This window comes from Saccopteryx leptura, chromosome 9 (assembly GCF_036850995.1).
Source record: "Saccopteryx leptura isolate mSacLep1 chromosome 9, mSacLep1_pri_phased_curated, whole genome shotgun sequence".
Classification (NCBI taxonomy): Eukaryota; Metazoa; Chordata; class Mammalia; order Chiroptera; family Emballonuridae; genus Saccopteryx; species Saccopteryx leptura.
Window position 1 is genome coordinate 10,149,914 of NC_089511.1, and position 15,812 is coordinate 10,165,725.

The 15,812-nt window shown below is 54.4% G+C and overlaps 1 protein-coding gene across 1 annotated transcript; it reads left to right on the forward strand.

Moving 5' to 3' along the window:
• Positions 1-5,947: 5,947 nt before the first annotated feature.
• LOC136381025 (C-C motif chemokine 17-like) lies at positions 5,948-15,464 on the forward strand. The gene is made up of 4 exons (XM_066349361.1): positions 5,948-6,072; positions 13,130-13,241; positions 14,532-14,649; positions 15,203-15,464. Exons 1-4 carry the CDS (start codon positions 5,998-6,000, stop codon positions 15,294-15,296), a joined length of 399 nt encoding a protein of 132 aa, XP_066205458.1. The 5' UTR covers positions 5,948-5,997; the 3' UTR covers positions 15,297-15,464.
• The last annotated feature ends 348 nt before the right edge of the window (positions 15,465-15,812 follow it).

Sequence of the window (15,812 nt, forward strand, 5' to 3'; positions counted from 1 at the left end):
GACCTCACTGTCCCTGTCACGCACCCCTGTGAGGCTTGGACTGAATTTTCTCATTTAATTTCAGTGTCAGCTCTCAGTAATACAATCCCTCCTTTCTAGATGAATGTCCTGAGTTACAGAGAGAGTTAAGGATTTTACCCAAAGTCACAAAGATAGCAAGTGACTAAGTCAGCAGGCATTCTAACTCCAAAGACCCGATTCTTTTTTCCCCTTTTTTTTGTAAATTGTGGTATAATTACATTATACCTTATATATTATAGAACTATATTATTATAACTATATAATAAATAGTTCTTGTATGGACTGTCAGCTTACTACAGTGAAAAGAAAGAAAGTACACAGGCACCTGTCAACACAAATGACTCTCGAGTTGAACACGGCTAGATGAGGAAACACAGACACAACATGATTGTATTAGCAAAAGGCTTAAAAACACGTGTAAACACGGCTATGTACTGTTCAAGGATGTACACAGGTTCGTCGCTAAACTATGGAAAAATGCATGGGACCAACAAACGCCCAGCTCAGTGTCCGTTATTCCACAGAGGGATGGATTAAGAGAGACACGTGGGGCCTCAGTGAGCGGTAATATTTACCTCTTCACGTGGTGGGGGTGGTCCCCGGAGTGGCTAACAGTGCTGGTGGCCCCCAGGTCCCCACTCCCTTCAGCGGCTTTCACTTCTAACTCGAGTTCTGGCGCCCCCGTGTGGTCAGGCGGAAGCTACCCTCCTGGGACCTGCAGTCACACCTTTGCTAGCCTTCCATCGCTTCCCGGCCTCATGGTCCCTTTCCATATCCATCTCCCGGCTCCCACCCCACCCCCGGGAGCACATCGTTAATAAACCCAACCCGAGACCACGGAGAGAGCCGATCACCCCGAGCCCCAGTCTGCAGCCCACGAGCAGGGCAGGAATGAGGAGGCGCTGGCCGGGGGAGGAGGAATTTGATGGATGGGAAAGACAGAAGAGTAGATGGAAAATAGAGGGGAAAGACGACCAGCTCCCTAAGTAAATCTAAACATTCAAAACGCTGCTTTATATAACAAGCCTGCAGATACAAGTCAGAGCAGAGAATTTTCTCCCCAGGCACTGACGCATTCACTCCCACTCCAGCCCTGGCAAAAAAAAAAAAAGAAAAAAAACCTGCTTTAAGCTGCTGTGGTCTGCCCCTGCTCAGCGGTGCAGGGGGACACGGGGGAGGTTAAATTCAGGGTGTCAGATCCAGGACCCTGTCTAATTTAAACAAACATTCCCCTGTTTCTCCATTGGTTAAGATTTTCTGTCACAAAGTGCTTTCGGGTGCATTTTGTTGACTCATTTATTGGGGGCTTTCTGTGTGCCAGACACTGTTCTTGGCGCTAAGAAGAGATCAATGAATAAAACTGCCGGGGATCCCAGCCCTCAGGGTGCGAACGTCGAATGTTGAAGATAGACAATACACAGAACAAATCAGTAAACGACTTGATCTGTTAGAAGGAAAAAAAAGTGGTGTGATTTTTTTTTAAAGTGGGAGTAGGGGTGGAGGGGAGGTGTTGAAATGTTAAGACGTCAGGAAAGCCCTCTCGAGAGGGGGCCCTGGGGGAGGCCAGGGAGGGGCTGCGTGGATATATCCAGGACAGTGGTCCTGGGTGGGGGCGGTTGCCCCCTGGGAAATATTTTGCAATTTGTGGAAGTATTTTTGGTTGTTACAAAAGTCGAAGCATTTTGTTGTTGTTATTTTTTAAACACTTTATTTATTCATTTTAGGGGGGGGGGGGAGAGAGAAGGGGGAGGAGCAGGAAGCATCCACTTCCACACGTGCCTTGACCAGGACAGCTCAGGGTTTTGAACTGGAGACCTCAGTGTTCCAAGTTGACGCTTTATCCACTGCGCCACCACAGGTCAGGCTGTCCCAGCATTTTTGATTGGTGGATGCTCTACCTTAGAGAGTAGAAGCCAGGGATGCTGTCGAACGTCCTGCAGGACATAAGACAGCCCCCATGACAAAGAGCTATGTGGTCCAAAATATCAGTGGTGTTTGCTGTTAAGGAAGACTGCTCTGAGGGTTCAGATATTTAGAACTATTTATTCTCACAGCCACCCCATGAAGCAGGTATTATTGTGCCCGTTTTACAGGTAAGGGAATTGAGGCTCAGAAAGCCTAAGTGACTCATCCAGGACACACATCTAGCATTGGCTCATGCCCTCTCTCTCTCACCTTCCTCAGAGACCCAGACAATCTTGTCCCTTCCTGTCCTGAGGACCAGCCTTAGAGACACCTCCTCCAAGAAGCCTCCCTGATCACTTGCAGTTAGAAGTGGTCTCTTGCTCACGTAAACCCCAGCACAGTTGGGATGTGTTTGGAACATGTGTTTCTACCCGGAGGTTAAGGCAGCCTGGACAAGTAGGGTGTCTAAGGCTTGGGAGGACAAGTAGATCTGCCACTGGGCCACTGTGTGGCCTTGGGCATGTCATCTCATCTCTCTGATTCTCAGCTTCTGCGCCTGTGAAATTGGGATAACAATGCTCCCTTAGCAGGGAGGTTGAGAATTAATGAGAGCAGATGCGTGTGTGCTGAGCACAGGCTCTAAATACACAGTACGTGCTCAAATGTTCAAAGTAGCAGATTAGAAAACAGTCTAGGGAGGAAGAGACAGAGGAAAGAATGTGTCACTTCACCTTGGTCTAACCCAGCGGTTCTCAACCTGTGGGTCATGACCCCGGCGGGGTCGCCTAAAGCCATCGGAAAATACATAATGCATATCAGGTATTTACATTCCGAATCATAACTGTAGCAAAATTACAGTTATGAATTAGCCACCAAAATTATTTTTTGGTTTGGGGTCACCGCAACATGAGGAACTGTATTGCGGGTCACGGCATTAGAAAGGTTGAGAACCACTGGTCTAACCCTTGGTAGTTTTTATATCTTAATTTTTTTCAGCTACAGTTGACATACAGTAGTCTATTTACTTCAGATGCACCACGGAGTGATTAGACATTTGTACACCTTACAAAGTGATGGCACTTTGTAGTTACCAAAGAGTGTCATGAGCTTTTCCTTAATTCATGCTCCTAGCAGCCACTGGTTGGGTCGACGTGATCCGCCACGTTGTGACAGGTGAGGAAACTGGGCCGTGGATCATACTGAGAACTAGAAAATTGACCTGAGGGTTCAGAGCCTGGGTCTCTGAGCCGTCCTTACAGACACCGCCTCCCCGGCCCAAAGTCTCCCAGGTTTGGACCCTGGAACAATGAGCTCTGAGTACCTGGAGGTTAGAGGAGGTAGGAGCAGACGGAAGATTTCAGAGAGCTCGCTGACGTGTAATTCTCAAAATTGCTGGACTTTGCTGAATCCATTTACATATATTGCATCATTCAGTTCTCCCGGAAACTTACGTGAAAGGCAAATGTTATCTCCATTTTCCAGAAGAAAATAAAATGAACTCTGCGCAGTATTACCCGAAGAGAAAGGGACCGAGGCAGGATTCGAACTCAGGTCTCTGATTCTATAACCAGGTGCTTGCCGGCTGCACAATACCACCTTCAATACTCAAACTGCTTTTGGTCACTGTCATCCCAAGTGTGGGCCAGTTAGGACATGGACATCCTTGCTGATTCATGCCATGCCTTAGGAAGTGAACGTGCCCAGGGAATAAGTTTTAGGGCATCAGGGTTTAGCTTTGTGCCCTAGCTTTTATGTTTATGCTTGAGTATAGGAAAATTTTAAATTATTAACATGATTTGGGTTGTCCATCTTTATACTGCACACCCCTGATTTTACATACAATTCTAAGAGCATTAAATCCACACAGGTAATCACCAATGTTGCACAACTTATGTTTCATCTAATACAGGCCGCATACTCCATCTTCCCCAGACAGTGGACACACCAACTCTTTGTATTTCACTTCTTGGTAACGCGCACCTTCTACCAACACTCTCTACCTTCCGCTTGCTGATGAGCGAGGGAGGGGAAGAAATTATAGGCTGTGTGAATGATTGACCACGACAGGGAAGTGACACGGGTAAGAAGGGGTTCCTTGGTTTTTATCTGTTTCTTCCTGCATGTGCCTCTTTTTTTTTTTATTCAGTGAGAGAAGGATTGGCAGAGAGATAGACCTCGCATGCGCCCTGAACAGCACCCACCCAGCATGCCCACTAGGGGGCAATACTTTGCCCATCTGAGGTGTTGCTCCATTGTTCAGCAGCCGAGCTCTTCTTAGCACCTGAGATGAGGCCATGGAGCCATCCTAAAGGCCCCAGGGCTAACTTACTCCAATCGAGCCATAGCTGAAGGAGGAGGAGAAAGAGAGAGAGAGAGAGAGAGAAGTGAGAGGGGTGGAGAAGCAGATGGGTGCTTCTCCTGTGTGCCCTGACTAGGAATCGAACCCGGGACTTCCACAGGGGCTGATGCTTTACCACTAAGCCAACAGGCCAGGGCCATGTGCCTCCTTTCTAAGTTCAGAACCAGGAAGCCTGGCTTCCTGGGGTTGTCAGCGCCATGGTTAGGACTCAGTTGTAGACGCAGCACTTGCTTTGAGAGTCCCTGAGCTCCCATGTGTGGTGAGTATCCTGGAATTCTGAAATCGTGAGGAATGGTGAATGCTACATACAAAAGGATGGCAAGGAATGGGCTGGTGTGCTTATTACATGTATCTCCTCTGCTCAGCGAACTTCATTAACAAAACACAAGTTCAAAGATAAAGCACGAGTTTGAAGACGGTGAAAGTGCCTCTTTGAGCACAAGGATGGGATCAGCCACCCAGGTGGCACAGCCGGGAAGCGGAGCCTGCTAACAGGCTTATTTTCTTACTCATAATGTATGCGTAGTGTGGGAAAACTAGGACATCCAAAGGCACTGGGATGAGAAAGGAAATTTGAAGCCCTGAGTTGCCACGTAAGAAATCTGGCCACACTAAATCCACTGTGCTGGACATTCCACGATAAGGGATCACCCGGAGACAGAGAGAGCTGCCCAAAGAGCCCCCACTGTTTGAGCCGACAGCCAGCATCTGCATCAGCTTCTGCACCTGTATCTGCATCTGTGTCGGCCTCTGCATCTGTATCTGCATCTGTGTGAGCCTCTGCATCTGTGTCAGCTTCTGCATCTGTATCTGCATCTGTGTCAGCCTCTGCATCAGCTTCTGCACCTGTGTCGGCCTCTGCATCAGCTTCTGCACCTGTATCTGCATCTGTGTCGGCCTCTGCATCAGCTTCTGCATCTGTATCTGCATCTGTGTCAGCCTCTGCATCAGCTCTGCATCTGTATCTGCATCTGTATCAGCCTCTGCATCAGCTCTGCATCTGTATCTGCATCTGTGTCGGCCTCTGCATCTGTGTCTGCATCTGTATCAGCCTCTGCATCAGCTCTGCATCTGTATCTGCATCTGTGTCGGCCTCTGCATCAGCTTCTGCATCTGTGTCGGCCTCTGCATCAGCTCTGCATCTGTGTGAGCCTCTGCATCTGTGTCGGCCTCTGCATCAGCTTCTGCACCTGTATCTGCATCTGTGTCGGCCTCTGCATCAACTTCTGCATCTGTATCTACTTTGTGTCAGCATCTGCATCAGCTTCTGCACCTGTATCTGCATCTGTGTCATCCGCATCTGCATCGACTGTGCGTGAATGAGCCTTCCAGGATGCCAGCAGACATGATAAGTAAGTATATCAAAGGGTGGCAAGTACTGCAACAAGAAAGAAAAACTAGAGCTGGAGAAGAGACGGGGGCGTGTTACAATGTTAAATAAGGTAAGTTTTATTGAAAAGTGACATTTAAGCACAGATCTGAAGGAGATGAGAAAGTGAGTCACGCAGGTGTCTAGGGAAAGAACACTCCAGGCTGAAAGGACAGCGCGCAAGCGTCCTAAGGCGGAAGTGTGCCTGGCGTGGTGGAGGCACAGTGGGGAGGCCAGCGAGGCCCAGGCGGAGTAAGGGGGAGGGGGAGGGGAGCAGACACACAGGGTCTCCTGGCTGCTGTAGGGTCTTTGGCTTTTCCTGAGTGCAGTGGAGAGCCACGGGATGTTCTGCACAGAGGACACTCTCACTCCCTGTGGCCGCTTTGCTGAGAAGAGATTGCAGGGGGCAAGGATGGAGGTAGGGAGACTGTCAGGAGACAGGCTGGAAACCCAGGGGAGAATCACGGGCTCTGGGTGGATTCTGAAGGCAGAGCCAGGAGAGCGCCTGACAGATGGGAAGAGGGGTGAGAGAAAGAGACGTCAAGGACGGACGGCACCCCGGTTTCTGGCTCGAGTGACCGGAAAGAAGGGGCTGGTTAAGAATGGGGGCGGAGCTGGTGTGGGGGCAGACGGGAATCAGGAATTCATTTTCAGACTTGGTGGGTGTTCAACGTGTTGAATAGGCAGCTGGTATACAAGTTTGGAGTCGGGGAGAGAAATCTGGGAGTCATTGGCATATAGATGACATTTAAAGTCAGGAACACGCACTGTTTGTCAGATAGATGCTCTAAGCCCGTTGATGTGAACCGAAGCCTTTTAGTGAAGTCACGATGATAACTCTTATTTTGTGGATGCGGAAACTGAGGCTTGGAGAAGTGACTCGCTCCAAGTCTCACAGAGCTGAATTCACACCTGATTACCTGACTGAGGGTCTGCTCCTGGCCCCTTGACTTACAGTGTCCCCCTTATGGCATGGCATTATGAGACATGGATAGAATTTGGTTTGAGGTTTGGGCAATACAGAAAAGATGACAGGAGCAGCAAAGCAAGTCACAGAGTGAGGAAACACACTGATCCTCGTAGAAATTGAACCTGGGGAGCCACAAGGTGAAACCGAATAGACAGGGAGGGACCAGACTGACGGAAGGGCTTAAAGACTGACCTGGTGAGTTTCACGTGGAGGGAGACGGAGGCAGGGAGCCATGACAGTTCCTAAGGAGGGCGTTTCTTAGTGAGAGCCGTCCTGGAGGAAGAGCCATCAGACGCAGGCTTGCAGGCTGGGTGGGGTCAGGCGGGACCACAGGAGAGGGAGAAAAGTCATTGATCCCACCTGGGCGTGAAGGATCTGGGCTGAGCCGGTGAGAACGAGGTGGGAGCGAGGAAGCTGGGCATCACCCAGTGGAAGGTATTGCTGAGCACAGTCGGCCTTGTGGGGGCCGGAGGCGAGGAATGAGTCAGGGCGAAGTTCCATACCCAGACTGGTGGGACGGATGAGGAGGCGCAGAATGACGCTGGCCCGAACAGAAAAAAGGGAAGTTGGTTGCGATGGAAGTTGGTCCAGCCTTTCTTGTTCTTTGGGCTGAGTGAAGCAGGAGGGAGCAGCTGTCGGCTCCTCAGGAGCCCATAGTCCAGCACGGGCAACAGTGTGCACAGCGCTGGCTAGACCGTAAGGCAGAGCCAAGTCCTCCTCCACTACAGGCAAGAGGAGGCCAGAGGAGGAGGTCAGGTCCAGGGGGCTGTGTTTGATCAGTCACTAGTCAGGGCCGGGGACAGAGATTTAGGAAGTGTCCATCCGAAGGCCCAGGGCCTGAGTGGATGACATCGAGAAGGGAGAGGTGGTTGACTGAAGAAAAGACAAACCCCTAGGGCAGAAGCTGCAGGCAAATTTCTGCCCCTTTCTAGCTCTGTGTGTCCTTGGACCGATTTCTTAGCCACTGTGGTTGGCCCCCCGTTGCCTCATCTGTAAAATGTGGATAATAGTTCTTACTGCCCAGGGCTGTTGGGAGGACAGTGTAAACCCACAGCGACATCTGCTGACAAGCCTGCCCCGCCCGGGCTGCCGGCTCAAGGATGTTACTGAGAAGAGAGCCCCTCAGCGCGTTCCCCTGGGAAAGAATCATGTCCCAGATCCTGGGGGCAGGACTGTCAAGAAGGGAAATGATCCCAGTGATGACAGAGAGATTCACTGAACCAGCGGGACACCTGGAACTCTACAGACATCATCTCAGTTCATTCTCCCAGCAATTCCACGAGGGGGCATCTACCAACGTGCCCATTTTACAGATGAGGAGAGTGAGGTGCATAGGCTTGTCCTTGGTCACACAACCAGGATCAGGTAGAAGAGGGACTGGAGCCACAGCTGTAAATAATGCTTCCAGCACATCTGCTGGTAACCCCTGCCCTTTGCGAGGGGATGACAAGTTCAAGGAGTGGCCGTGGGGGGTTTGACAGGCCTGGAAAGCGTGGTGTCCCTAGAGCTGCAGGGCCAGAAACCACATTACTAAGAATCACATCACAAGTGGGCAGAGAGGAAACAGTAGTGGGAGGTGCAGGCTACGTAACAGAGAAGCTTGGTCGTGAAGGAAAGGAGAAACAGGAGGGCAATGTGTTGGGTGTTAGGAGGAAGGTGTGCTGGGGTCAGAGAGCGGCCTTGTGGCAGCAGAGAGACTAGACTGTATTATGTCATCAGCAAAGGGGAAGGGGACCACGGGATGGGAGGGCGTGAAGAGCCAGGACACTGGCGTGTAACGGAGGGGAGGAAGCCCTTCGGGATGGAGAAGGAAAGAGGCCACAGAGGAGAGTGGGGGCCGGAGAGGGAAGTGAGGGTGTGCGTGGCAACCTGAAGAAGGACGGGCGTGAAAAGCCGCAGCTGGAACAATGTAGGTTCTGCAGGAGGCGGGCGCGGACACAACCCACGAGGCGGTTGTGAGCTAGACGGGGAAGGACTCGGTGCCTCGCTGGGTTCCTCTGCCTCCTCCAGGACGGGGTCCAGGTGTGTCTCGTGAACTGGCGGGGCACACTGGGTCAAAATAATTTGTACTGGGTGAAGGCATTCCTGGGATAGAACACAAGCTGGGTTGTTGTAGTTCAGAAACTTGTAAGTGTCCATGCATCAATCAATTCATCATCCATCCATCTATCCATCCATGCACCCATCCATCATTCATCCGTCCATCCGTCCATCCATCTGTCCATCCATCCATCCATTCATCCATCCTTCCTTCTATCTTTCCATCATTCTATTCATCCATCCATCCACCCACTCATCCATCATTCATCCATCCATCCATCCATCCATCCGTCCGTCCGTCCATCCATCCACCCATCCATCCAATCACCTACTTCTTCATCCATTAAATAAACATATTTTTATGGAGCACCTACAGGGTGCTAAGTCCTGTCGGTACAAGCTGGGACATAAAAGAGATCCCGTTTTCTAGGAGTTCACAGCTATAAACCAATGACCACAATGCAATCAATGTGAAGGGAGCGTGATGGGGAAGTGTGTGACCTGGGAGGACACAGAGGACAGCAGGGGCGGAAGGGAGGAAGTGAGGGCTTCGGCCGAAATCTGAAGGAGGGTGGGAATGAAAGGAAGTGGGGTGGGAGGGAGCAGGAGAGGGCCCTTGACAGGAAGAACGGCCTGCACACAGGCTGGGGCGTCAGTGAGAGCCTAGCATGTTCCAGGAACCGAAAGCAGGTTGAAAGGCGAGAGCACAGCGATGTGATGGGTGGTGGGACTGGCGGCAGAGGGTGAGGCCGGACAGGTTGGCAGCACTCTGGACCTCACCCCGAGAGCAATGGGGGGGGGGGCATTGAAGGAGCTTTGACAGTGGGGAGCCTTGCTCAGATTTGTGTTTTGGAGAGATCGCTGGACTTCAGGGAGGAGGACAGTCTAGAGGGCAAGGCTGGAAGCGGGAGCTGGATGTGGGGCCGTGGTCCAGCAGAGAGATGGGGAGGCGGCCATGTGCATGCTGAGGAGATGGGTCACATCCAGGTGGCCGACTCACCAGGTCTTGCTGGTGGCACATGGGAGGGGAGAGGTGACCCTTTGAGTTTCTGACCCGAGGAATCAGACTGACAACCTGTCAGGGACGACTGACTCATCAGAGAGCGCATCAGGCCCTTGGGACAGGGCAGCGGGACAGATTTTGGGATTGGGGGATGGGAAAAACACTTGGGATCTTGACCTCTCAGCCCCTACGGGCAGGGTCTAGCTGTAGCTGTCAGAGGACAGAGCTGAGTAGATAAAAGACTAGATCTTTATCGAGATGCTACGTGAGACCCGGGGCAAGTCACTGCACCTCTTGAAGCCTCAGCTGACACGGGAGTGACCTGCGGTGACAACATTGCCATCCCAGTGACACTGTCATGTGCAATTTGCCATGGAAGACGAGAAAGTGCCTCTACCCCAGCGGCCAGTCCCCGCTCTGTAACCTGGGGCTGAGTTCTTGGCATTGAGACACAGCACCCCTGGTCCCCCCGCCCCAGGACACAGTAGAGCCAGCGGTGGTGCAGGAGCTCTCATTCCCTCCCTTCCAGGGTAAAGGACCCAGAGCCCGGCTGGCCCAGTCCCTGCAGTGAAGCAGGGTACTGCGTGGGGTGTGTGTGTGTGTGAGTGTGTGTGTGTGTGTGTGTGTGTGTGTGTGTCGATTCCCTCCATCTGGTCTACTCAGAGGGACTCAATTTCCCCATGACTGTTTTCTCACAGGCCCGTGTCTGGCTCGTCTCCGTCTGTGCCCTCGTCCTCCCTCCAGCGGGAGCCGCCTGTCCTGCGGCCCCTCCGTGGAGCTCTGCCTCTCTGCTGCCCGCACTGAGGAGCAGTCCTGGTGCCCCTGGTGGGCCTTCGATCGCAGAGTCCGCACCGCACTGTACAGGTCTCGATCAAGGTCCTTATCACAGGCCCGGGCTCCAGGACATTTCATCTGGAAGGTCCCTTAGAATCCGCTTCACAGCTGGGAGAAGCGAGGACGGATAAACTGGTTAATCCCTGGTGAGGAAACCACCTGAAAAATATCCCTGGTCTCTGCGGCCTTCCAAGTGAGGCCAAGCGGCACGCTCGGCCCCCCGCGGCTTCCCCGCGGCCCCTGCTCAGTCTCAGCTCCTTGCCCTTTGGCCCTGCGGTCACTCTGCCAAGCCTCCTGGAAAGCCCACCATGTGCCGGGCACTGTGCTTGGAGCTGAGGACGCACATGAAGGTGTGCAAAGCAGACACGCCCCTGTCCTCAGGAAGCTCGCTCTCTCGGAGTCACCACTAGTCTTTCTCATCCACCAGCGTTTTGTGCTGTTTCCCTCACACATCTCTGCGTAGTCCTTCCCTTGCACCTCTGCTAAGTGGATGCCTGCCCCTCCTCTTGGTATGAATCCTCCCACCTGCAAGGCCCAGCTTACTGGCCACCGCCTCCAGGCAGCCTTCCAAGTTAGCCAGTAGCATCCTCTCCCTATTTGGGCCCTGCGGTCCTTTATCTCACCTGCACGTCCCTATGTGGAGCCAGGCCTTGCCATCCAGCCCCACCAGGTTTGAAGTCCCCCAAGGGCGGGGGGGTGCATCTGACCTCTGCCGCCTGCCCACCACCCAGCACAACCCCAGCACAACCCGGCACAGCCAGGCGCACAGCAGGCACGCACCCGCTCACTGTCTGCTCCGTTCCCCTCCCTCCCCAGACAGCCAAGCAGCCTGCACCCGGGCCCGGGGCTAGTCCAGGTCTTCTGTTCCTGCTGTTGTCATGTTCCCTAGAAGGGACAGGGGAATTTGGGTCCTTCTAGAGAAAAGTGCTGAGGCTGTGACAGATCAGGGGGACTTGAAACCCACTCGGGAGTTTCCCCAGCAGTGGGCGTTGGGGCCTCACCATTACCAAACTGCTACTCATCCTCCTAACAGTCCCCTGTTGTCCTGCACAGAGCATTCGGGGACCTCTGTGGCAGGTGGAGAAGCCACAGACAACGGGCAGAGCCACTGGGCAGAGGTCGTGGGGAACAGAGAGGTCAGGAGACGTTCCATCCGAGAGGGTCAGCAGCAGCAGACACCTTCCCCCTGCCTCCTCCTTGGACCCAGGCCCTCCCAGGGACCTCTGGGCTTTCGTGTCTCCTCCGGGCCCAGGGCTCTGCCTCCAGCAGGAGCTTTCCCCTCCCCAGCCAGGGTCTGCGGGGCACCAGCACCCCTTCGCCACCCAGCCTGGCCTCCTCCGCCTCAGCAGGTCGGAGAGTGCGGGGTGCTCCTGTTGGAGGTGGCGGTTGCCCCGACCTCTGCAGGAAGCTGGTGGTAACCGTGAACACAGGCAGGAGGGCCCCACTCCCCGCCCCTCCACGGCATGCGCTCGTGGAAGGCTTCCTGGGGGACAGAAGGCACGGTCCAGCCAGGCAGGCTGGGGCAGCAAGTGGGCCCAGGCTCTGGCTTGAGGAGGGGGTGGGGCTAGGGGTCTCTGGCAGGTGATGTGACCCTAAGAGAAGCAAAGAAATGCTGGTGTGAGGTCTGCTAAAGGAGGACCCTCTCTTCCTCAGGTCTACCGTCTCCATGGGGGCCCTGGGACAGTCCCAATGTCCCTCTGCAGGTGATGAAACTGAGGCCCAGGGTGGGTCCGGGAGCTGCCCGAGGCCACGCAGCGAGGTGATGAGAGGCTCCTGTCCACAGGAAGCTTCTCCCACGGGCAGGGCGACGCCCTGTGCCCGGGAACTGAAGCAGCCGCAGCCCCCCAAGGCGGCCCTCGGGGGGAGGAGGAGGAGCACCTGGCCTGTCCCTCCCACGGTCTAGCCCAGTGTCCCGGTTTCCTCTCTCAGGCTCACCGTCGGGTTACGGTCTGAACACCTGCTTCTGCCGAATGTGGCTGCCCAGTTTAGACAAATGCACATTTGGACTAAAGGACGAGTTAAAACTGGCAGGTTCGGGCCTTCTGTGCCCCAGGGGAAGACCTTGAAGTTGAATTGGGGGGAAGGACCCACAGCCAAAGTTGTCCGGGCCTCAGGCCTTTCCGGATGAGATGGGAGCTGCGGCCGTCCCTGCAGGGAGATGCCCGTGCGCCCATGCGGCCAGTCCCGTAAGGCGAGGAGAGAACTTCCTGCACCCTGAGCCCCTGCAGGCCGAGCTAAGCAGCCTCTTTGGGCCCCTGCCTGGCTATCCCCACTCCCAGGGCAACCGTGCACAAAGGAGGCTCAAGCAGGATGAGCCCAGTTTAGGATAAAACTTTTTTTGTTCTTCTAATAGAGGAACCAAGAAAGTATCCCTGCAAAAGGAGAAGTGTGTTGTTATGGCCCCCAGGACACGTACCCCCACCTCTGTCCCCAACTGAGTGTGCCCACTCTCTCTGAAAAGCCACAAACATTCCAAGGCTGGACTTCGAATGAATCATCTCAAATTCTCCGAACTCCGCTGGTCTAGGGAAGGATGAGAAGACAAGGTGACGGGAGGCGGGACAAGATCCCCGAAGAGGTTAAATAGGTCGCCTCCACCCTCGGCTCTCATCCTGTCTCCCCGAGCAGAGGGACCCACACGCAGACACCGTCGCCTGGGCTCCTGGTACCATGACCCCACTGAAGGTGCTGTTCCTGCTCACCCTCCTCCTGGGGGCTTTCCTGCAGGAAACCCGTGCAGGTGAGAGCAGAGGAGAGGACGGGCTGGGCACTGAGGCCGCAGCAGCCACGCACACGTGTTTGTGTGTTATCTGCGCCTCGTTTATTCCTGCAAAGATGTGCGAGGTCGGCAGCATAGGATGTTGAGGGAGGCATTCAGAGGAGCATAGTGATGAGGGTGATAAAGGTGATGAAGTTGATGAGGAGGGGGAGGAAGAGGAGGCCCAGCATCTGGGGACTGGCGTGGGGAGGAACACGTGCGCCCACACCTCAAACTCCAATGGGTGTGAGGCAGTGACTGGGGTTGCATTTTGGCAGCAAAAAGTGAAAAGTTCTGAAAACTATTCGCCAGTGTATGTGTTATGAATGGGTCTTCATATCTTCATATCCTTTCCCAGAGGATGGGAGAAAAGCAACTTTCCCATTCAGTCGGGAGAGGAAGGCTGAAATCAGGCACAAAGCTGGGGAGTGCCCACCTGGCAACCCAGGGGCGGTCTCTGAGGTCACCTTCTAGGCTGGGCCACCTTCACAGTGGGCTGCACGTTTGCTCTCACTCCTGGAGGACGGTGGGCCCGCTCAGCTCCGAGAGTGAGACAGACAGGTGACAGCCCCCGGACACCAAGAGGGCAGCCAGGGCGTCTTAGTAAACAGGCTAGTCTGTCTCCCGTTTGTCTTCTTGCAAGTGTTGTATATTTGTTGTTGTGCGGAGATGAGGAAACTGAGCCACGGAATAGTGTCTTGACACCGTGGACCTCTGTTTTATCATCTGTAAAATGGGGTTTCTCCAGGAGTGCTCTCAGGACTGCCAGCTGCTGCTGGGGAAGCCCCAACCTGGAGGCTGGTCCAGGGTGCACGCGTGCTGATTCGGGGCAGTACTGAGTGTGCACACACACACACACAGACACACACACACACAGACACACACACAGACATATGAGGACACATTCATAGACACACACACACATATGAGGACACATTCATAGACACACACACAAACCCTTCCATGCACACACACACACGGACATATGAGGACACATTCATAGACACACACACACACACACACACACACACAGCCTCCTAAAGCCCAGAGACATCAAGCACACAAATGTGCATGTCACAGACACACACGTGACACTCCCCACATGATACACTCACAGATCCCTCCAAAAGCACAAACACACACAACCCCATCCCAAACATGGGCCCACCCCTTTACGCACACATGAACGTGCATGCGCCGTCAGACATACCATGGACCCTCCCCATAGCCATGGACCCTCTCGAACACCTGCTCCCATGTCTTCCTCCGTAGCCCGGGGGACTAATGTGGGCCAGGAGTGTTGCATGGAGTACTTCAGAGGAGCCATTCCTTTCAAAAAGCTGGTGACATGGCACTGGACCTCAGAGGACTGCCCCAGGAGAGCCCTTGTGTGAGTCTGCCCTTCCCTCCCCCACCCTGATCCTGGGAGCTGAGTGTGGGAGTGGGAGGCCCTGGAGCTCCCAGTGGGGTCACTGGGACGAGAGAACATGGCCTTTGTCACCCCTCCTTCACCCTGGCCCTGCCCTGTACCCCACTCTGCAATGCCCAAAGGCCCAGGCTGTGAGGCCCACCCTCTTCGTTGATTCATGGAGAAACACTGAGGCCCTGAGCGAGATGAAACAGCCCCGTGTCACACGGGCAGTCAGTCAGTCCCTTCCCCTGGCCTGGGCCTGAGCCCGCCCCAGGGGGCTCCGAGCACCAGGTTTCTCCTGTGCACCCCGACCTCCCAGGCTCTGGGGGGGCTGGGCAGAATGGGGTGGGTGGGGGCAGAGGTTCTAGGGCCCTGGTGTCTGGGAGGGTCAGGAGTCAGGGAGGACAAAGCCGATGCCCCAGATTTCCCACTGAGGCCAGGTGACTCCATCCTGGTTGGTGCAGAACGAGGCTGCCCAGGGCTCTGCAGGGCCTTCCCAGGCTGACGCCCCGACGGTCCTCTCCCTGTGTAGGCTTGTCACCGCCCGGGGCAGGTCCATCTGCGTGAACCCCCAGGACGCCAAGGTCAGGAAGGCAGTCAAATACTTGCAAACCATGAGGCCTTGAGATCTCCCGGGATCATCTGGAAACTTCCGAGGGCCTCAGTGTTCGCTACCCGAATCCCCGGCTGCCCGGGACCGGTGGGGGCCCCACAAAGACAAAGGGGAGCCCTGTCCTCATTTCCGAACTGGAACCCCGGCCTAGAAAGTCCCCGATTAAAGTCTCTCTTCCTCAGTCTGGGTCAGCATGCTCTGTCCACCCCAGACGGTCAACCAGAGGAGCCCTCGGAGAACATCTGGACCTGCCCCGTCGGGGTCAGAAAGGGAACCGAGCCTTAGAGGGGGTGTAGGCAGGCCCTGGTGGGAGGCTGGGCAGGGTGGGCCCGAGGGGGTCTGCGGGAAGAGCAGAGCAGGGCTGGGCAAGAAGCTGACGCTACCGGGTGTAACTGTCCAAACCAATCCCCCAAGTGTGTGAGTTCCACCCGGCAGTACCTTCACCAGCACCTGGAAACAGTTCTAGTAGCTTCCTCTCCCTCCACACAACTGACCGCTGGCTGGATAGTCACAAATCCTCCTTTGCCAC